The following is a 23,427-nucleotide window of genomic DNA, read 5'->3' as shown; positions in this document are numbered from 1 at the left end:
TCGCTGAAAAACTCTCTCCGGCCATGGACCTTTTAAGCAAGATTGAAGGCCTACCGAGTTTCGTGTCCATTCCGAAACAAGGGGGAGATGAGAAGAAAGGATCGAAACCACCTCCTTCCTCCAAAGCTACTCACACAACCGAACCACCCCCAACTGGTCATGCCTCGGGTTCGGGTGTGAAGAACAAGGGCAAAAACATAGCTGAGGGAGGAGATGAAGATGAAGATGAAGATGAAGACAAGGAGACCATTGCTGACATGTTAAAAAGAAAGAACAGTCGCAATGCTGAAGACGATGCCAGTCGTGTGGCGCGTGAGGCTGAAGAAGCCGAACGAAAGCAAAAAGAAGCCCATGATCTCCTTGAGAGCCGAAAGTTGCTCTTCCCTGCCTGGACCAGGGATCGTTTGATAAAAGAGGCCATAGAGACTCCAAGCATACTATGGCTCGAGCCGGTGATATCATTCGACTGCAACAACTCTATCGATTCGCAGTTTGATATGCCGTTGACTCGAAAGGCGTTCATCTTCCACGCCTTCTCTAACATTTTTGAAGTCCCGCATCCGAACGATGAGCTTGACAGGGAGCTCATTGACTTCTATCTGGAGGCCGCTCGCCCACAATACCTCACCTGGAGCGCCTAGAAGATTGTTAATGTTCGGGTGCTGAAGCCTTATGCCGTGGGGAGATTCACAAACGTTAAGTTCAAGCTCATCCGAGGATCTGCAAGAACTGCCCACATCATCTCCCTGGCGGATCTGCCGAATCTGAATCCTCATGACTGGATAGTCTTGTACAATATCCTGCTGACAGATGAATCTGAATATGGTCCCATCATAGACCATGTGAAAAGGATGTTGGCTTGCTACATCATGGAGGTTGCCCTAATGGATCAGGAGGTCGCCACAGTTTTTAAGAAGAAACCGAAAGCCGCACCTGTGGGATCGGCCAGTGATCTAAATCAAATGCAAATGGGTAAGATAGATCCGAGGCGAAACTCAATGATGTTCACTAGAGCCGAAGGACAGAAATGTCTCTTCGCTTTAGCTGACAAACACCTTTACACCACAGCTTTCTTGGAACACATCTTATCAATTATCAAGCGGTGTAAAGACAATTCGGCTGATGATATCAAGTACTTCAATGATATGATCAATTGGTACATCCGGTTTAGACAGACCATCCTCTCAATAACCAAGTGTCTGTTTAGCACCGTGAAGAAGAAGGTACCAGCTTCAGCTGCCGGCCCAAGTAAGAAGTGATGGTCTCGCTCCAAATTGACGCAAAGGGGGAGATCGTAGGGCTGAAGATAGTTTTGATGTTGCGTCTTTTGGGCTCGTTAGTTTAGCCTAGTATTCTCCGGTTTGGGCCTATCCAACCGAGAGCCTTTTATGTATTGTATATAAGTTAAATGCTTGCATGCATATTAGGTTAAGATTGTTGAGATTATCGACATAGCGATTCATACAGAGTACAATATTTTCTTTAATCATTCTTGTAATCTTCTAATCCTCTACAGTTGATGTTCTTAATCGAGCTCTTCTGAGGATTTTATTTAATCATTCGACACGTTTGATTCAAGCTGTTTTGTTCTTATTATTGCGTTCTTGTTGTTTTACATTCATATACTTGTTCAAGATCTAATCGATCTTCATAGATTAAAAGTTGTTTTTAATCCCATCACATATCATGATAAGTCTATCATAATTACATATCAAATGTTCAAAATTTTGTTATCTTTTAAATATTGTCTTTTAAATATGTTGTGTAGGATAACCCAACAAAAAAATAATAGAAAATAAACATAATCAAAATAGAAAAACTACCAAATAAATAAGAGCATTTGGTGGTTGAATATATACATAAAGATGTTACATAAACATATATTTAAATCAAAAGAAAAAACTAACATTCGTCAACTTTGCTCAAACAAAAAAACCTATATCCATTTTATGAATTTTCTTTCTTCATTTAACACTATTCAACCATAGAAACTTGATGACAATTCTTCACTAACCTGCAATCAAAATATTTTTCTTGAAAAAGAAGAATCAGAAAGATATTCCAAGCAAAACATTGATATTTGGAGAGTCACATTCAAGATTGAGTAATACATACAAATCACATATAAAGATTAAATGAGAAACTGAATATAAAGAAAGAATTGAAATGCTTCATTTGTTTTGGTTGAAAGAAAAAATCATATTACAATTACCATCGATGCGACATAACTCATTTCTTCAAATCATCATATTAGGATCGTGAATGCTTGAACTATATGAAAACTTTTGAATCACAATATCTTCAAATCCTTCTTACATGTAAGATTTTATATAACACAAAAGATTGGCCTTTTAATTAGTAAACTTTTCACTAAATGCTAATTAAACATAATATAAGTTATAAAACTTTTGAGTTGCATTAGTTAAAAAAGGGGGTTTCAAATGAATGTGGTTTGAGAAAGTTAAAAAAGAGGGTTTCAAATGAATGAGATTCAAGAAAAAATGCTAGCTTTATAAGTATGTATGATCTTTATATGCTTTTTTATGTTCTTTCTTTTTTGTTGGAAGTTTTCTATAGAGTAGTCTATGTGCCTTGTAGGTTGCAAAACATTCTACCTCCTTTGTACCCCATTTGTACCTTATGATAGGGATCTCGAACATCCTACCACATTAACAATTTTCAACCCGTCTGATCCTTCAATTTTGCAAACCGTCATATATATATATATATATATATATATATATATATAGAGAGAGAGAGAGAGAGAGAGAGGTGTACTATTAGTAAAACCAATGGCAAAAACTTCAAATACAATGACACTAACGCTTTTATACAGGGGTGAGCATCCACCGCCCAACTCTGACCTGAAACCTATATAAGTGGAATCACCCGGTTCCAAAATTTTGGAACCAGAATAGAGAATAGAACCGGGTCCGGTTTTGATCTTGAATTTTAAGAAGTGGACTTAGGGATTTTCTAATATAAAATACTTTTTAAAAGATATTTTTGAGTTAGATTTTAGATGTAATTTTAATATCCATTATTTAATCATAACTTTGTATAAAATATATTGACTTGGTATACTATTAGGAAGGTTTTTAGACCTTGAATGTGATGTTACTTACAAGAACAATATCAAGGGAAGCAAGTTATGGTTACAACAAATGTTTGTTCTACTTCTCAAGATAGAAAAATAAATTCATTCAAGAATATTAATGAGGGATACCCGAATCCAAAACAGCACACATGCAATTTGAATTACAACAATTTTCATTGAGAAACATTAGATCCTAAAAGAATTTTCTTCATTTGATCTACAAAATCTTGCATTTGTTCCCTTGAATGTGTTGGAGATGGATAGACACAAGCACAATCCAACTCACCATCACGAACCGTGTCAAAGATTGCAAGTGAAGGACTCACACCATGAACAGATGCACACCCAATGCAGTCAAGCAAACCAATGTCCTTGTGAGACTGACTGGAGTTTTGAGTTATTGGCTCTTCAAATACAGAAATGAGTGAAGTTCTCAATGAAGAAGAAGGGGTCAAACCAGGGTTGTCAATGGCTTTGCACATCAAGAAGTTTAAGTCAGCCATGTCTGTGAAGTGCTTATTGTTGTTCTTTGCATTTTCTAAGGCCGTGTAGATTTTTTTTGCTAGATCCCACAAATCTTCCCCTCCCTTCACATCATGGGAGTTTAAGATGGCAGAATGGTAAAATCCTACATCATTTGACAAATTTCAAGTTAATGCGTTTGACCTGCATTAGACTTGATACTGATATTAATATATGACAAAGACTGTCTGTCATGTCATGTCATGGAGAGGAGAGAAGATAGATACTATCCATCCAATTCTACAATCAAAGAGATTACCAATTTAGTGTTTTACCAATATGATGATCACTAAGAACTGGATCAAGAAGTGCACGACAATCAATGAGTGTTGCAAGCGAATACTTCTCCCATTTGTCATCAGGAAGGTTTTTAGAAGCACGAGAAGCGATAAATGCAGCTGCTGTTAACACAGCATATAGTTTGATATTTCTTGATTTGCAGCCCTGAAAAAAGTCATGTCATTAGTTAGCTAATATTGATTATTGAGAAGAAGACATTTATGTACACAAACTTGCAGATCTCGGATCACCTGGAAAGTTCTTTTAACTGGGGTGATCATTTTAGTTAGCTAATATTGGGAAGAAACAAGTTCAAGATCTATATACCCAATTGAGTATAGTGGATATATATGTTATAAGATGATATGATATAAAAGGATGAAATTTAAAGCAATGTGATTGAAAATAAGCACTTGCCCCAAGAATCTGATCGGTATCTTCTAATCCGATTTGCATCCTCACATATTGAGTCGAATCGGGCAAACCATTAGCTTTAAAATCCAAATGCGAAAATCTGAAAGAATTCACGGAGTACCCAAGCATGTCAACCCCACGAGCCCAAAACGGTTTATTAGCTTTTCCGGCAGGTATGCAATCTTCGATCGGCAAACCCATACCATCTTCTTTCACTATTTCCTTGTCAACGCATCCTTCTCCGGCGGCAATTAACCCCAATAACTCCCTCAACAAAAACGCTGCAGCTGTTCGATCACACACACCCGTATGCAACCGCAGGACCACCACCCATTTCTGATCCGGCAAATTGTAAAGGCTCGCGAACATCACGTCGTTTTCAGTAACCCGATTGTCTTGATTGCGCCAGGCGTTTGTGTTCATCTCGTGCTCGAGCGCTTGATAGTATGATTGGGCAAGATCGGAGGTATGGATTTCGAGAGGGGTGGAAGCGGAGGGGGTGAACAACAAGAAAGTGTTGGTGGAGGGATTGGATCGGAGTTTTGAACGGAGGATAGGGTGGGAGTCTTGGAGTTTCTGAATGGAGGCTTGTAGATGCGATAGATTGGGAGGTTTGGAGAAGAGTAGGGCTAAGGCAGTAACGCCGGTGCCGCCGGGAACGGCTCTGCACCAGCTGTACTCGGTGCCGCCGACGGAGCGCGACATAGCATCAGGCGAAGATTCTGTTGACATTTGGGGTGATGGAGGAGGAGTTAGTCGGAAGAAGACGACAGATACACTAATCGGAGATGGAGCGTTCCTGATTTTCTTGTAACATCATGAAATCGAAAACCTTTTTCAATTGGGACAAAAAGAGGGGGGTTAAAGTCATATTTTGCCATCGATTATCACCATTTTACTTTTTAAACCTATATTTCTAAATATATATATATATATATATATATATATATATATATATATATATATATATATATATATATATATATATATATATATATATATATATATATTGGGGTAATCACAAAAATACCAAATGTTATTATTGAATATCGGAAAATCACCAAAGGCATCTCCAAAATTTGGATCATGGTATTAAAAAAATGTTACTTTTTTAACAAACAGTAAACTTATCGGTTGTTTGCTGATAGGACAAGACTTAAATTATTTAAGACATTGGCATTTTTGACTAACATATTCAAAAATTATAAATTTTGAGCAAATTATACAAATGGTCCCTAAGGTTTGAGGTAAACTGCACTTTTGGTCCCTAATTTATTTTTTAATTTGGAATGCCTCTGCTGTTTGTTTTTGTTACACGTTTGATCCCTATCTTATCTAAAAACACTATTTTTCCTTTGATTTTTTAATTTATTTAAATTAACACAACCCAACCCCACTTCCATCCCACTTTACCTACCCCAACTTATTTAAATAAATTAAAAAATCAAGAGAAAAATAGTTTTTTTAGGTAAGATAGAGACCTAGAGCGCAACAAAAACAAACTGTAGGAACCTTCCAAGTTAAAATAAATAAGTTAGGGACCAAATATACGAATTACCCAAACCATAGGGATCATTCGTGCAATTTACTTATATATTTTTTATGTACTCTATCCGATATAAATTGGACTTAATGTGTTTCAGACTGATATTACTCACATTCGGTCTTAATTTTTTTTTACTTGCATGTGTGTTTGTTAAGTGTTATATATATATATATATATATATCATACTATATTATAAAGAAATCATTTTTCCTTTCACTACATTCATTTGAAATTCCCATGAATTTTCAATTTCTTTATAATAATAATTATAAGTTGGTTAATAAGGTTAAATAAATATCAAACCTAAAATGTAATCATATATAAACTAAATTTTAATATTAAAATAATATCTTTACTTCAACTTATTAAGTGATTTTTTTTTAACTTTTAACATATTATACTTAATTTATTAGTTTTAATATATTGTTAGATATAAACCATTATCATTTTAAAGATATAATTTTGGAACAATTTTTATAAAAAAAAACTTAAATTATTAATTTGAATATAACATTACAGGGTTAATAAAAGAAATATTTTTCCTTTCACCACATTCATTTGAAACTTCTATGACTTTTCAATTTTTTTATAATAATGATTATAAGTTGGTTAATAAGATTAAATAAATATCAAACCTAAAGTCTTATCATATGTAAACTAAATTTCAATATTAAAATAATATTTATTTCTATTTATAAGGTTGTCTTTAACTTTTAACATATTATACTTAATTTATTAGTTTTAATATATTGTTGTATATAAACCATTATTATTTTAAAGCTACAACTTTTAAGTAGCTTGAATAAATACTTAGATTCTTATTTTAAATATAACACTACATGTTCAACTTAAATATAAATTTTAGTTCAACTTAAACAGCCCATAAAATATTTTGTAAGTAGTTAAAGTGATTAATTGTAGTGTCTTTCTAATAATGATTATAAGTTGGCTAATAAGGTTAAATAAATATCAAACCTAAAGTGTAATCATAAATAAAAAAAAAATTCACTAATAAAATAATATATTTACTTCTACTTATAAATTTATGTCTTTAACTTTTAACATATTATACTTAATTTATTAGATTTAATATGTTGTTGTATGTAAATCATTATCAGTTTAAAGTTATAATTTTTGAACAGTTTGGATAAAATACTTAAAATGTTAATTTAAATATAACATTACAGAGTCAACTTAAATATAAATTTCAATTCCATTTAAAAAACCCAAACAATATTTTATGAATAGTTAAATGTGATAAATTATAGTGTTAAATGCAAAAACTAAACTATAATCTCAATTTAACTAAAGTATTTTCTAAATATATTTTTATAATAATAAAAAGTTTTCAAATAAGTAGTTTAAAATAATTTACAATAACAATATTTAAAAATAACTCTATATAAATGATTATATTGTTACCTCTAAAAACAAAAAACAATGTTTGATGTTTTAAATAATTGCAATGATAGAAATTAAAACGATAAACAAATATATTTTAAAAAATTAATTAATAATAACAACTATAAATAACATTAAACCATATATTTTATTTAGTTTTATTCATGAGTAACTCGAGGGTAGAGGTCATTTAAACGATTGAGAATATACAGTTTTGAAAATATGTATATATTATCATATAAGTCAAAATAATAAATATATAATATCAACTTAGCATAAGAATTATTATATCAAATTTCACAACAATGTTATTGTTATATTTAAAAAAAAACATATATTTGTAAAGATTTCAACTATATAGGTGTTTTTGCACAACGCGCGGGTATTCGCCTAATATATATATATATATATATATATATATATATATATATATATATATATATATATATATATATATATATATTGTAATGTCCCAAAATTCAAGACTAAATTTTTTTTTAATAAAACATTACTTTAAGCAAATTCATCATTTCAAAACATAAACAGAGTATTAGTTTCAAAAATACATGTTCGTTATCAGAGTAAACATTCTCAGGCTGTCTAAACTATGGTGTGTGCCATGCGATCACCCCGAGCTCTTCCCTCCGCTACCGAAAGTACCTGAAACCAAAACTGAAAACCGTAAGCACGAAGCTTAGTGAGTTCCCCACCCTACCACATACCATGAATAACCACATACTGCACATACTGGGCCACGCCCGCTATCCTGGGCCTCGCCCCCTACCTCGGGCCTCGCCCGCTACAACGGCCCCGCCGCTCCAGGCCCCGCCTGGCTTCGAGCCCCGCTCGGATATAGATCTGTTTCACTTAGGCCTCGCCTATCACAGGGCCTCGCCCACTAACATATAATAGCACGTAAGCATATCACATCCCATCACATAATCTAAACACATACTAACGGAAATTGTCCTAAGGCCTCGCCTATCTCTGGGCCCCGCCCTTGTCCTGCTACTGATGAGTCATGGAACCCCGTCTATACTCCTGCTGATAGTGAGGTACGGGCCCAGCCCACCCTCACTCCTTCCCTAACTTGGGCCTCGTCCCTGCTCTGCTGCTACTGAGATGTGGAACACCATCCACACTCTGCTATTGGTGAGATACAGGACCTCGCCTACACTCACCTCCCTACCAGGCACATACAAGTATCACACAGACAACAAGTATAAACTATCACATAAACCATTCCTTTGGCACCCGCCCTCTATCATTGGACCTCGTCCCGAATATCATACTAGCATACTGTGCCTAGGGCTAACCCCCGGGTCATCTACTCATAACTACATGGGCCGGCATTGTGGCCGTAGACCCATTCATACAAAGGGAAACTCACCTGCACTGGTTGAACTGGCTGATGAACCCACTAGCTGCTGCCCGACAACTCTCTGAACTCCTGCTCCACTTGCTCCCCGAGCTACCAATATCAATGCAACACTGAGTCTAACTGACCCCCGAAAGACAACCAAATCAACTCCGGTCAAGGTCAAAGCCCTGGTCAAAGTCAACCTTCCAGGTCAACCCTACTCGCCGAGTCACCCTATTGACTCGCCGACTTCATATGTTCAGAGTCCTTCTATTCGCGACTCGACTCACCGAGTCAGTCCATGACTCGCCGAGTCTACCGATTTCCGAGTCCTGACCTGTCCAACTCACCGAGTCTCCATTCGACTCACTGATTCGAGTCTCAACTCGAAGGGTTTGGAGTTTCGCGACCTGACTCGCTGAGTCCAAGAACAGACTCGCCGAGTCCAAGACAACCTTCAACAGACTCGCCGAGTTGTTCATCCAACTCGCCGAGTTCCTGCCCAACTTCATCTGACTCGACGAGCTGTTCATCCCATTCGTCGAGTTCCTCCTCATCTTCATGCTACTCGCCGAGTCCACTCAAAGGACTCGCCGAGTCCATTCAGATCTCTATACATGCAGAGAACTTTTGAGTCATGCATGGACTCCAAACTGTAGATATACCCTTCCCAAGCCTATTCCTCACGTAAAGTTGCAAACTTTACGTGTAGAGAAGGAGATCTAGGAAAAATACACCATAAACTAGGGTTTAAAGCAAAGAGGCTCCATAATCAACTCAACGGCTGAAACTTTATGCTTTCCAAGACCAAAATATACTTAGATCTGAAGTAGCAACTCCAGATCCGGCTTCTAACTCAAATGGATCACTACTCATGGTTAAACGCCCCAAAACTCACAACCAAAATAGATCTAAAGGAAGGGGAAACGACTTAATACCTTCATATGTTCATAAATATCTTCCCAATCTCAGATCTATAGCCCCCTCCTTGCACCTTCAAGATCCTTCTTCCTTCTCCAAGCTTTAATGCACTCCTCAAGACAACAATTGGCTCAATCAATGGATATGGCGGCTAGGGGTTGGCATTCTGGGTTAAAGAGGCAGTAAAGGAACCCTAGGGAAGAGAATGAGGCGCTTAAATAGGCCCCAAGTCCCGATTTTAGGGTTTTCCTCGAACAGACCTGACTCGCCGAGTCTCCTTGGCCGACTTGCCGAGTCGGTCACTTACTCCACGACCCGGATCCCGCTTGGACTCGCCGAGTTCCTCCTTGGACTCGCCGAGTCCCCCCCCCCCTTAAAGTTAGGGTTTTCTTTCCTTTCTTGGCCTTCAAAACTTTGGGTGTAAGCCTACGGGATCAGGCTCGTAGTAGCAGTCAGTGGTAGTCAGTGATGTAAGAATACGGGGCAGCCGTAGCATTCACTAGCAGTCAGCAATGGATGGTGATGTAAGACTACGGGTAAGCCGTAGCATTCCTTAGTAGCTTCGTTAGCGGAGTTGGGGTGAGGCCCTTATCTCCTAGTGATCAGATAAGGATCAGGAATGGGTAGTGGATGAGAATGATAGGGAGTTTGCCTGTATAGCCCTAGAGAGGTGAGACCTTGGGAGAGGCCGCTCCAGGATATAGTTGGGTGAGACCCGTGGGCTCGCTGGTCTCTCTCGTAATGTCACCATACTGAAAATATAATACATCCACTGTCAGAATACTCATCACTGATGCGAGACCAAACACACCCTACCAGGTTCCCGGTCTTGTCTCGCCCTTTCCCGAATCGAGTACGGATCCTCTGCTTTCAGTAGTACGGGCCCATACTGCCTTCCACATCTATTCGTACTTTCCTCAGGAATTGCTTCGACTCCACCAGGTCCCTTATCCACTACTACTGCTCCCAGCACTATCTCATCCTAGGCTTACCCTAGGGAAACCTCTGACTCAACCCAAACCAGTCCTCAGCTGCTGAAGGTCTCCTTGTGATGCCAATTAGCCATCACCTGGATACCATCACATGTGACGAGGCTTAGATAATCCTTCAAGTAAAAGACTCGTCCCTACAACGGTTGGACTCAAACAAGAGCTGCGCAATAGGACCAAATCCAGCACTATGAGATTATTCAACCCTGATCACATGTGACGTGTCATATCCACCTAATGGCTAACTTCCATCACTCAGAATCCCACAATGCACAAAGCAAGCAACATTCAAACAAGGGAAAATCTAACCACAACATACTCAAGCAATCATATCCACATAGCAAGAAACTGAACTAGCATGCAACACAAACTCATAGACCCACACAAACTCATAAACTCAGGCATAACCTAAACAGGCCATCCTACTACTGTCTAATCAGCACCTATCATGCAGCTCAAACCACATATAATAGGCACATAAGGCATCATCCCTAGATCCTTAGTCCTAATCTAGCATGTTGTTCTATCAACTGATAATCATAACATAAACTTGTATGGGTATTTTGGGGTACTTACTTGAGCTCGGTTGATTGCATGCACCACACCCTTTTTCTCTTTTCAAATTTCTTTCCTTTCTGAATTATTTTTGCTTTTCTAAAACTGTTTTCTTTCCCAAAACTCTCTTTTACAAAACTGTCTTTTCATTTTGAAAACTTCTATACCAATCCCTCAGTTTGAGTTCAGACACGCTCGAGAGCATGTCCGAATCCCTCAAACCAAGGCTCTGATACCAACTTGTAACACCCCCTCTGGCACGTATCACAATATTGTCCGCTTTGGGCCACTCGGCACAAGGACTTCCCAGGGGGTCACCCATCCTGGTACTACTCCCGCCCGAGCACGCTTAACTGCAGAGTTCTTATGGGATCTGCTGCCCTCACGGCTTTAAAACGCGTTGTGTTTGGGAAGGTATCCACGCCCCTTATAAGGAATGCTTAGTTCTCCTTCCCAGCCGATGTGGGATCAGAGCATAGTTTAGTTTAAGTGGGGGAGAGTTGTAACACCCAAAGTTTTGAAGGCCAAGAAAGGAAAGAAAACCCTAACTTTAAGGGGGGGGGGGACTCGGCGAGTCCAAGCGGGATCCGGGTCGAGGAGTAAGTGACCGACTCGGCGAGTCGGCCAGGGAGACTCGGCGAGTCAGGTCTGTTCAAGGAAAACCCTAAAATCGGGACTTGGGGCCTATTTAAGCGCCTCATTCTCTTCCCTAGGGTTCCTTTACTGCCTCTTTAACCCAGAATGCCAAACCCTAGCCGCCATATCCATTGATTGAGCCAATTGTTGTCTTGAGGAGTACATTAAAGCTTGGAGAAGGAAGAAGGATCTTGAAGGTGCAAGGAGGGGGCTATAGATCTGAGATTGGGAAGATATTTATGAACATATGAAGGTATTAAGTCGTTTCCCCTTCCTTTAGATCTATTTTGGTTGTGAGTTTTGGGGCTTTTAGCCATGAGTAGTGATCCATTTGTGTTAGAAGCCGGATCTGGAGTTGCTACTTCAGATCTAAGTATATTTTGGTCTTGGAAAGCATAAAGTTTCAGCCGTTGAGTTGATTATGGAGCCTCTTTGCTTTAAATCCTAGTTTATGGTGTATTTTGCCTAGATCTCCTTCTCTACACGTAAAGTTTGCAACTTTACGTGAGGAATAGGCTTGGGAAGGGTAGATCTATAGTTTGGAGTCCATGCATGACTCAAAAGTCCTCTGCATGTATAGAGATCTGAATGGACTCGGAGAGTCCTTTGAGTGGACTCGGCGAGTAGCATGAAGATGAGGAGGAACTCGACGAGTGGGATGAACAGCTCGTCGAGTTAGATGAAGTTGGGCAGGAACTTGGCAAGTTGGATGAACAACTCGGCGAGTCTGTTGAAGTTTGTCTTGGACTCGGCGAGTCTGTTTTTGGACTCAGCGAGTCAGGTCGCGAAACCCCAAACCCTTCGAGTTGAGACTCAAATCAGTGAGTCGAATGGAGACTCGGTGAGTTGGACAGGTCAGGACTCGGAAATCGGTAGACTCGGCGAGTCATGGACTGACTTGGCGAGTCGAGTCGCGAATAGAAGGACTCTGAACATATGAAGTCGGCGAGTCAATAGGGTGACTCGGCGAGTAGGGTTGACCTGGAAGGTTGATTTTGACCAGGACTTTGACCTTGACCGGAGTTGATTTGGTTGTCTTTCGGGGGTCAGTTAGACTCAGTGTTGCATTGATATTGGTAGCTCGGGGAGCAAGTGGAGCAGGAGTTCAGAGAGTTGTCGGGCAGCAGCTAGTGGGTTCATCAGCCAGTTCAGCCAGTGCAGGTGAGTTTCCCTTTGTATGAATGGGTCTACGGCCACAATGCCGGCCCATGTAGTTATGAGTAGAAGACCCGGGGGTTAGCCCTAGGCACAGTAGGCTAGTATGATATTCGGGACGAGGTCCAATGATAGAGGGCGGGTGCCAAAGGAATGGTTTATGTGATAGTTTATACTTGTTGTCTGTGTGATACTTGTATGTGCCTGGTAGGGAGGTGAGTGTGGGCGAGGTCCCGTATCTCACCAATAGCAGAGTGTGGATGGTGTTCCACATCTTAGTAGCAGCAGAGCAGGGGCGAGGCCCAAGTTAGGGAAGGAGTGAGGGTGGGCTGGGCCCGTACCTCACTATCAGCAGGAGTATGGACAGGGTTCCATGACTCATCAGTAGCAGGACAAGGGCAGGGCCCAGAGATAGGCGAGGCCTTAGGACAAGATCCGTTAGTATGTGTTTAGATTCTGTGATGTGATGTGATATGCTTACATGCTATTATATGTTAGTGGGCGAGGCCCTGTGACAAGCGAGGCCTAAGTGAAACAAATCTGTATCCGAGCGGGGCTCGAAGCCAGGCGGGGTCTGGAGCGGCGGGGCCGTTGTAGCGGGCGAGGCCCGAGGTAGGGGCGAGGCCCAGGATAGCGGGCGTGGCCCAGTATGTGCAGTATGTGGTTATGCATGGTATGTCGTAGGGTGGGGAACTCACTAAGCTTTGTGCTTACGGTTTTCAGTTTTGGTTTCAGGTACTTCCGGTAGCGGAGGGAAGAGCTCGGGGTGATCGCATGACACACACCATAGTTTAGACAGCCTGGGAATGTTTACTCTGATAACGAACATGTATTTTGGAAACTAATACTCTGTTTATGTTTTGAAATGATGAATTTGCTTAAAGTAATGTTTTATTAAAAGAAATTTTTAGTCTTGAATTTTGGGACGTTACAAGTTGGTATCAGAGCCAGGGTACGGGTCGATGTGTTCGACGTGGACGTCGAACCCTATAATGGGGGGGTGAAAGTGGGTTAGATCTGATCCCACATCGGGTGGGAAGGAGAACTAATCATTCCTTATAAGGGGTGTGGATACCTTCCCTAACACAACGCGTTTTAAAGCCGTGAAGGCCTCTGCAGTTAAGCGTGCTCGGGCGGGAGTAGTACCAGGATGGGTGACCCCCTGGGAAGTCCTCGTGTCGAGTGGCCCAAAGCGGACAATATTGTGATACGTGCCATAGGGGGGTGTTATATATATATATATATATATATAGAGAGAGAGAGAGAGAGAGAGAGAGAGAGATGTATGTTCCGTTGAAATTAAAAATAAAATAGAGATGTTGATATTAAACATTAACCACATAGTTTACATCTGTCGTTCTAACCCTCCGGCGTACCGACGCGACAGGTCTGTTATAACCATATAGCGTCGCCCGTTCCTTTCTCTTCCGCCACCATCGCCGCCACCACCACTTCTGACACCAGCTGACCCCACCACTGTCACCTTCATCACTTATACCACCACCACCTCTTCTGCCACAGGCAAAAGTATATATGATTATACCTCTATGTCATATAATCATTTATGATTAGGCATACCCTGCTATTGCTAGTACGTTTGAGCGTTAGAGCGACAAATGAGAAATAGGTGGCAGAGGTTGAATCTCAAGACTCTACTTTTTTTTAATCTCAAGTGAACCGTCCCATACATATATATAGGGCTTAGGGAATATGTGGCTATCATGTACCTAATCTTATATATATAACCCTTCAAACAATGTAGTTTTGATCAATTTATATCCAAACTAATCATGATATCTCTTTTACTATTCTTCCATAATCATGTCACTTACTAAATCGATCGAATTTAAGTTTTTTTTTTTCATTGTGTCTAAGAACTTAAAGCATTAAAAGTCATGACAATTTAATCAAACATACTAAATTCTAAATGAAAACTAATAGAATAAAAGGTAAAAGAAGAACATGTCATAACTCAATCAAGATTATCACAAAATCATTGGATATAGTTTTTCAATTGAAAGACAAAACGCTTGAGTTATATTCGTTAAAAAATGTTGGTTTTTTATTTTCTCAACAAACTTCAATAATCATTTCCAATAAAAATATATATAATTGATCTATTTCATTCCATAATTGAACTTAATTCAATAGTATTCTACTAAAACAAAACTAAGAGAAAATGAAATTTTATTCTTTTGTTTAAAACTACGTCTTTTAAAAGGTTCTATTCACTTTTCCCACACATACACACACACACACATATATATATATATATATATATATATATATATATATAACTACGTCTTTTAAAAGGTTCTATTCACTTTCCCCCCCCCCCCCCCACATATATATATATATATATATATATATATATATATATATATATATATATATATATATATATGGTTAAGTTATAATGTGGATGACATTTATTATGTGGATGTAGGGATAAATATGGACCAATGGTTTTGGTTATTTTAAGAAATTGATTTACCAATATTATAAATTTAAAGAAAATAGAATATATGTCATTTAACTAAAAAAAAGGTAATATTGTACATTTTCATTATCTTCAAATTAGGAAGCATAAGCTTAATTAATGAATTTTCGGAATTTAAGGGATATTTGATTCTTTTTATTTTGAATTCTGATCTTTTAAATTAATTCAATTCTAATTCTAATGTTATTTTTAATTTTACTTATTTTTTCTTCTGCCATAATGACATTCTAACAAAATGATATTCTATGAGAATGCCAAAATACAAATTTTGCAGAATACAAGTCCCATTCTATAAGAATACAACTCAAATTTTATTAGAATACAATGTCATTCATGAAGCTTTTGTCACATTATATAAGAATAAAATGCTTTAGAGTAAGTTATTCTTGAAAGAATATCCATTCTATAAGAATAAAATCTCATTCTTGAAAATGTTAGTCATTCTTGAAATAATCTTCATTCTCATTCTATTTCCTGTTTTAGTAGATTCTTTTTCCTGTTCTAGTAGCTTGTATCTCATGATTTACGTGGCCTTGTTGGTGTGATGAATCTCGGTTTTCATGAAATTGTCTCTTAATTTCCATCTACCATTATTATCCCAAACAACTTTGCTGCATTTGGCCCTGAAATAAAACATGTACACAATCCAAACCCAAAAAAATTCAATATCTTTATCAATAAGTTACAGTCAAATTCCAATGCCGCACATTGGGTTCACCAAGCTTCCATGTATAGAGACTACATAATTACTCTAAAATACCATTTTTTATTATGTTAATATTATAAAAATGCTAAATCACTAAATGTCAACACATATGTTTCCAACTAAAACAAAAGAGAAAACAACATAGAAGAAAAATACTGGCACCCCCTTTAAATATGGTCTCATGTGTGATGTAACGATAACAAACAAGATTATAATTATAGCCCATTTAATCCACCATTGAAAACAAAATTTATAATAACTAGATGCATTCCCCCCGCGTCGCGGGGGTTGGAAGGTGTTGCTTTTGTGTGCAACTATAGTACATCGCCTTAATTGGTAGCCACAATAAAATATGTTGTTATTCTCTACAATTCGTCCATTTGCAAACACGGTAAAAAATGAATGTACATTGGTATTTTGATGATCTAAATTACAGAAAACTAAACATTAAAATGAAAGTACATTGCCCTATTTTTGTTAATATATGCCAAATTCCACCATCTGATGAAATTGCTGAAACAGTTGTGGTGTAAGCATATGCTCGACTTCTTCTTTTAGTTGATATGTGTTATCCCGTCCAGGTGGAAGTCCTTCATCTTCATAATCTTTTTGCTCCATGTTTAAGTCTGCGGTGTGACACATTAGTTCTTCCAAACCACAAAACATCCGAAACTTACCATGACAGATTATGGTGTGATAACTTTACTACACAAATGATGGAATAATAAAGGATGTAAGGGGGTGTTTGAACTTTGAATATGGAAATTACATATAATCAATTTTCCTCTAGTGTTTTAGTTTATTTTTTGTTGATTAAAATATTGCCATAGGAGCAGTTTTAGTTCTAGAGACATCAATACCATACAATAGTTTTGACATAGAAAAAATAGCAACTTACTTTGTGATAAACATTTTCATGAAGACTTTTTTATATATGAAATTACTATAAACATATTCAATTCAAATGGAATGCCTCTTTAGACAACTTCGTGCATGGGTAATGGAAACTGAGGCAAATTCTATTGGATAAAAAGTTATTAGAAAAATAACATGATGAAATTGGACCATGGAATTGGAATGAGTCATTACATTCCAATATCAATGAGGCATTCAAAAATGTGTCCAATTGCAAAACTGAATGACAATAAATTGATAAATAAATAAAATCATATTTGATATTTCACATCATGTAAATATGTTATAAAACTACTTTCTCGATTTTACAAAATATTCCAGCAATGCCTTCTTGTGTTTGGAAAAGAGTCACCATTCTCATGATTTGTGTTTGAAGCCCAACAACACCAAAGTTATCCAAAGCACGAATTCTGCTCAGTTCATTATGAATGGTCATGGTACTAAAACATTCAAGAACTATGACGGTTTTTACACATTTAAATATAATAAACAACAACATACAAAAAAATAAGGGAGTTGAATTACCAGCAACAACTCTAAAAGCAACTCAAAAAAGCCCTCAACTGATATGAATTCTATTGGGTAGCCTTTCTACCTCCTTTCCACCTAAAAAAAGGAAAAGTGAACAAAGAAAAAAAAAACTAAAATTTCAAGTTTCAAAGTTTGGACCGACATCCATAAAGATTATAAGAACTCACCAGTAACTTTAACCCATTTACTGAAATCGATTTTGTTTGCGGATCGACCACCAATCTTCAAGAGTATAACCCAATATAACAATTTCACCTAAAAAGAATCATGTGCATTTGGAAATTGCGTCAGATAAAGAAACACCCCCTTTAGCACCAACCTGGTGGAAGAACACCTGCAGTCCTCCAACTTAGAAGATTTTTTCAAAAGGTCAAAAAATGGGAATAAACCCAGTTATAACATATAAATTAATAAGAATTAAGCAATAATAATGCAATGTAGGCCTATAAATGATCGGATTTGCATCAAATCAACTAATATTATCTACCATATAACTTTATTAAATTAGCTTTTATTTGACCATTAACTAAGGATTAATGTTATGATTCATAACCATATTCCACAAAAAAAAATTAATTTCTATAAAGTTGTTACTATAAAGCATTTAAAAGTAATTTTGTCCAAAAAAATAAGTCGTATTTGTGTTATTTAAAGTTGTGTGAATGTTAAGGTCACTACTCACCATATCGTTTTGATGAAATAGTAACCAAAAGAAAGGCAAGGGCATTTTTGGTATTCTGAAAAGTGTTAGCAGTTTGATGAAGATCGGATCTCATGATCAGTCAACTATGCTAAAAACGCAATGCTAACGATCTTCTGATCTCATTATCAGTTATTCATAAATTTTATTAATTTCACAAATTTTAATTTTGCTTATACGAATATGTTATGATTATTATTTATAGTTCCTTTTGGAAAGGATTCACATGTTTTTTTTTATGAAAATAACATCATTATTAATAAAATAGAATTTGTTTTTTTTTTGGGAAAAATTATGCTATTTAGTGATCTTTTTTTATGAAAAAATTTTGTTTTTTGTGAGAACTTATGTCATTTACTGGTCTTTTTTTAAAAGACATAGGTACCTTCAAGTGCTTCTTTGTGACAACCCGAAATTTCTATCTTGTACAGTCAATCAATTCAATCAAAGTTAGACTTGTTTCTACTATCATTTAGCACTGTTTAGAGTCTGTTTGAGTGCCCTAAGCCTAATATATTCAAGAATCGGGTGTTAGGAAGTATCTTGCTTGAATCCACTGTACCAAAAATCAAGCTTTAAACCCATTATGAGGAGTTTACGGCCAAACCTTCATGTTTGGGCCGTAAACTCATGAGTTGGCCGTGAACTCATGTTAAATACATGAGTTTACATCATTTTGCTCATTTCTCTTCCATTTCAAGGCTAGAAACCCCATTTCTCTCTCAAGTATCATAAGATCTTCATCCCGATCTTCCAAAAATGTAAGAATTCTTTCTCTTGATTAGTTGTTACATCTCTTTATATAGTGATTTTACATGATTTCATCCACGAAATCCTTTCATTTTGATAGATCTTCAAGTGTTCTTCATTTCACCAAGAACACACACTAGTGTTCTTGGACCTTAAACACCCTTACAAGCTTCTTATAAGTAAGTACACTACTCTTAGCTTGTTATATGCTTGAATCACTTGTTAAACACTAAGAAAACATCAAGAAACTCAAGAACATGTGGTGTTTACGGCCAAGGCAATCACCTTGGGCCGTAAACACTAATTAGTGGTGCATTTTTGCCACCACTCCTTCCTAAGGCTTAGACTTGAACCTAGAACACTTCCTAATGACTTGCAAGACCTTAAAACACAATTTGGTACAAAATACCATGAGTTTACAGTCGTAAACTCATGGGGGTTTACCGCTGGGCCGTAAACTCATGTGAGACATCCATGTTGGCTGTAAACTCCAATGTGAGGCCCTACAACCCTAAGATGCAACCCTTGGTACTTCTAGCACTTGAATCAAAGTGTTTTCCATGTCCTAGGGTGTCTGTAATTGCATAATTAGTTGTTTAAAACTCTGATTTGATGCATATTTGTATCATTATATGATAAATAGGATCCGTGTGTGTGCTCAAGTCTTCACTTGACACTTAGCATCCTATACCACTCGTTCATCCAAACCACTCACTATCGGTGAGTTCATACCCCTTAATCTACCTTTTAAATGATCTTAAATGCTTTTATAGGGGGGGGGGGAATACAATTTGAAACATTATAGTTATTATATCAATCACATGTGATTAATAAGTATCAAACAAATGGATTTACTATACTTTTAACTACTTTATCAATCAAACTACTTCAAACTGTTTACCAAACTTGTTTTACACGTTAAACTCTTTATCAAACTTGTTTCTATATGCCAAACTGCTTTTAAATCGTCTTATAAAATGACATCAAGTCATCAATATTTATTTAAACTCTTCAAAAGGTTTTACAAAACTTCTTTTTAAACCTATATATATATATATATATATATATATATATATATATATATATATATTTTCAAAATCATGTCTAATGCATATATAGTGATATAAGTAAGGTTTGAAGGACTTAGGAACGATAACTCACTTTATTTCCTGTTCCTCGTTTGGTTGTGGACTTAGAATACCCGTTTGTTTGTCTGGGTGTTGTTTGATCCTTAGTTATATATTATGTATATATGTATAAGACATAAAAGCTTTTATCTCAGTTCAATACATTCAGTTATACAAACAATTCTACTAGTAAACTATAATAGGTATAGTTTCGGAAGATACTACTCATTACTTCCAGTACAAGGAAACATACAAAGAGTCAGTTCGTACATGAGTCAATACATACTATATGAGAAACAAAACATACTATATTAGTCATAATCATAGAGTCCTATTATATCATTCAACTTATGGTTATTCAAACTATATCCACTAAAGTGATTATTTAGTAAGAAACTGATACACACCTTCCATGTCAACATTAGGAGAAGATGTTGGAGGTATCAAAAAACATCTTTGCAAAAAAAGATGTGATTCTTAACATGTCCGAATCGAGATACCATCTGACCCAATCCATCAGTAGCCATTTGGAGGTATATCTTTTGTGTAAACATTTTGTGAACTTCTTACATACGCCTAAAATCTCTAATACAACAACTTTCAAGTTTATCAACATACAATATAAGAAACTTACCATTTGCTTTCTTCAATCCCTTGTAATGCTCACCCTGACATACATAACAAATTTAATTTTCATAAAATGAATGTAATTAGAACAAAGAGCATGACAATACAGTATAAATTTCATGAAATACAAGATGAAGGAAAATACAAACAAATATATATAAATCCACTCCTCTAATATTTCAATAAAAGAAATTGATGATTCGTCTGGAGTCAAGCATCAGAAGAAAAAGTGTAATAACACTGATACAAATACGCTTTCAAACTCCAATTTCCACAAAAAGCAATTTTTAACTAAACAACATTACCTAAAACTACAAATTCCAACTAAGTAGATAAAGTGACATACATCAACCTAGGTCTTGAAGAAAAAGTGTTGATTGAATGATTGAAACCACGCCTAATTGCTCCCAAAGGTCCTTAGTCACAATAGAACAAAAAAAATCATTTTGATCTTCATATAATCCGATTATTCAATCGTACATGACCATAAAAATACCTTAAGTGGGCTTCCGTGATTTTTTTAGACAAATAGTAGAGAATACCAAGAAATGGTGGTTATGGCAACAATGAGCAGCGTAGGTTTAGGGTTTGAAGCGCATAATAGAAGCTAAATCGATGGGTGGATATCACTTGTAATCAAAGATGGAGGAAGTAGAACCCATATGCCCTTCTTCAAAGTTTACTACTAAAGAAAGTTTCATATTAATAGAAGAAACAACAACCCAAAGTAAAAAAAATAGTAAATCATTAGGATTTGGAGCAACAATTAAGACTTGAGCGAAAATAATATGTAAAATATTACATATGTGGGGTTCCGATGAGTGCTCTGGTAGCACCGGTCATGTAGGATTTTCTGAAATTCCGACGGAGCAGATGATTTCGATTGCGTCACACCTCGAAACCGACTGCAGAAACGTTCCGGGGCGGAGGACGTCATGTATAGCATCACAACCAATGAATAACAACAATCATATTAACACAGCCATTACAGTGAATACTTAGGTAAAAACATTTACATCTGTTTTGAAACTTAGTTTGAATTACATCTAATAGTTTTGCATTGTAAAAACTTAAAAACTCGTAATGCTTCAGTTCCTCGAAAATCCAGCAAGTACCTGTCTACTGATTTTCTGAGAATACAAGCAGTTTGAAAAATATCAACATAAAGCTGGTGAGTTCATAAGCAGTAATTTGTAATGAAAACTTGTTGATGAGTAAGCCAAAATGATTGTGTAGTTTCAAGAAAATCCGATATTTTCTTTAGTGAAAAACGTAGTGTGATCGATTTCGTATACAACCATGAATGTTCGTTTCTGAAAACCGTAGAGATATGAAAAATACTACTTCATGTGACTAGCTAAAGCTAATCATGAAGTATACGTATTTAAATGTAAAGCCGTAGCATAAATGATTCGGTTTTGAAAACCCTGGCTCGGCCAGTATGCATAGTGTGTTTAGTTCTATTTGGTATAAATAGAACTACTGAAGAAAACCAGGTTGGTAAACTATCGGTGATTTATACATAATGTGAGTCGTATAACCATGCTTGATATGAATAGTGACCTTTCCAATGTTCTTCAGGCGTTGATGTTAAATGACATTTGTACATCTCAGGCGTGCCCGCCTAACTGTAGCTAGCAATCCAGATGTGGGATTGTCAGTCCCGAATAGACCTATTCACAAATCTCACGCTCTCCCTCCAGGAGACTCTGGTTATACAATGGTTGGATTTATCACTGTACACCTAAGGGTACAGTAGTGAAGTAGCGCCTCACAGTATCGTACAATCTAGTTTACAAGTGATGCAATAGCGTTCTACCGTAGTGAGAATCGAATGTATACCGCGTATAGTGATAAGTTATAGTTATGAAAATCATGATTAAACAGTGATATAAACTGTAAACGGTTTCTGTTCCAGTGCATATGTTTAGTAGAGAAGTTCCTATGCTTGATAAGTTTTTAGAGAGATCCCAAACTATACCGATTATAGTTTGCATGTATAACGTAGCGAATAACGTGTCCGGAAAAACTATGCAATTTTTGTGAAAACGTCCCTTTATGTTCAAGATAGTGCAAAAAGGAAATAAAGTATGAAATTTGCATAAGTTTTATATATATTCCTGAAAACGTTTATGTTTAGCTTATAAGAAAAACATTTATGTTTAGCTTGTATTCCCCCCCCCCCCCCCCCCCCCTGAAAACCTTAAAAATACGGAAAGATATAGGGGTATGAACTCACAGTTGTTGCGTGGAGTTGTTGACTGGAAAGAAGGTTCCCGAGTTGTTGCACGTGACACATAACGAAATCCTATTATCGAATAAATACATAAATGTATCTAAATTAGCGATTTCGAATAAATAAATTGTCATAAGAACACTTGAATTGGGTTGAGGAATGTTACCGAGACTTGCTTGAATCGAAGAAATGAGTTTTTAGCCAAAAGTACCACCAAAAGTGGTGTTTACGGTTTTTGAAGGTTGGCTAGTTTACGGTCTTTGAACACGAGTTTACGGCTTTTGAAGACAAGTTTATGGTTTCTGAAGATTGCCGAGTTTACGGCTGTAAACTCAAGAACAGAGTTTACGGTCTGTGAAGGTTGGGCCGTAAACTCGGAAAATGACGTTTGAAAGCTGATTTCGACGCGATGAGTGATTCTAGACGTTCCAAAGGGCTCCAAACGGTGTTTTTCGACGTT

General features: G+C 36.8%; 1 protein-coding gene across 1 annotated transcript; it reads right to left on the bottom strand.

The window, feature by feature from the left end:
• Window positions 1–3,186: 3,186 nt before the first annotated feature.
• LOC145055161 (GATA zinc finger protein) lies at window positions 3,187–5,177 on the bottom strand. Its single transcript, XM_079003457.1, has 3 exons — window positions 4,316–5,177; window positions 3,895–4,063; window positions 3,187–3,725 (listed from the first exon to the last, which is right to left on the bottom strand). Exons 1-3 carry the CDS (start codon window positions 5,042–5,044, stop codon window positions 3,271–3,273), a joined length of 1,353 nt encoding a protein of 450 aa, XP_078859583.1. The 5' UTR covers window positions 5,045–5,177; the 3' UTR covers window positions 3,187–3,270.
• Between the last annotated feature and the right edge of the window lie 18,250 nt (window positions 5,178–23,427).

The sequence above is a fragment of the Lactuca serriola genome, chromosome 5 (genome assembly GCF_051521515.1).
Source record: "Lactuca serriola cultivar US96UC23 chromosome 5, Lser_US96UC23_V15, whole genome shotgun sequence".
NCBI classification, from domain to species: Eukaryota; Viridiplantae; Streptophyta; class Magnoliopsida; order Asterales; family Asteraceae; genus Lactuca; species Lactuca serriola.
The sequence above is the reverse complement of the archived record's forward strand: the minus strand, read 5'-3'. Positions and strand labels throughout refer to the sequence as shown.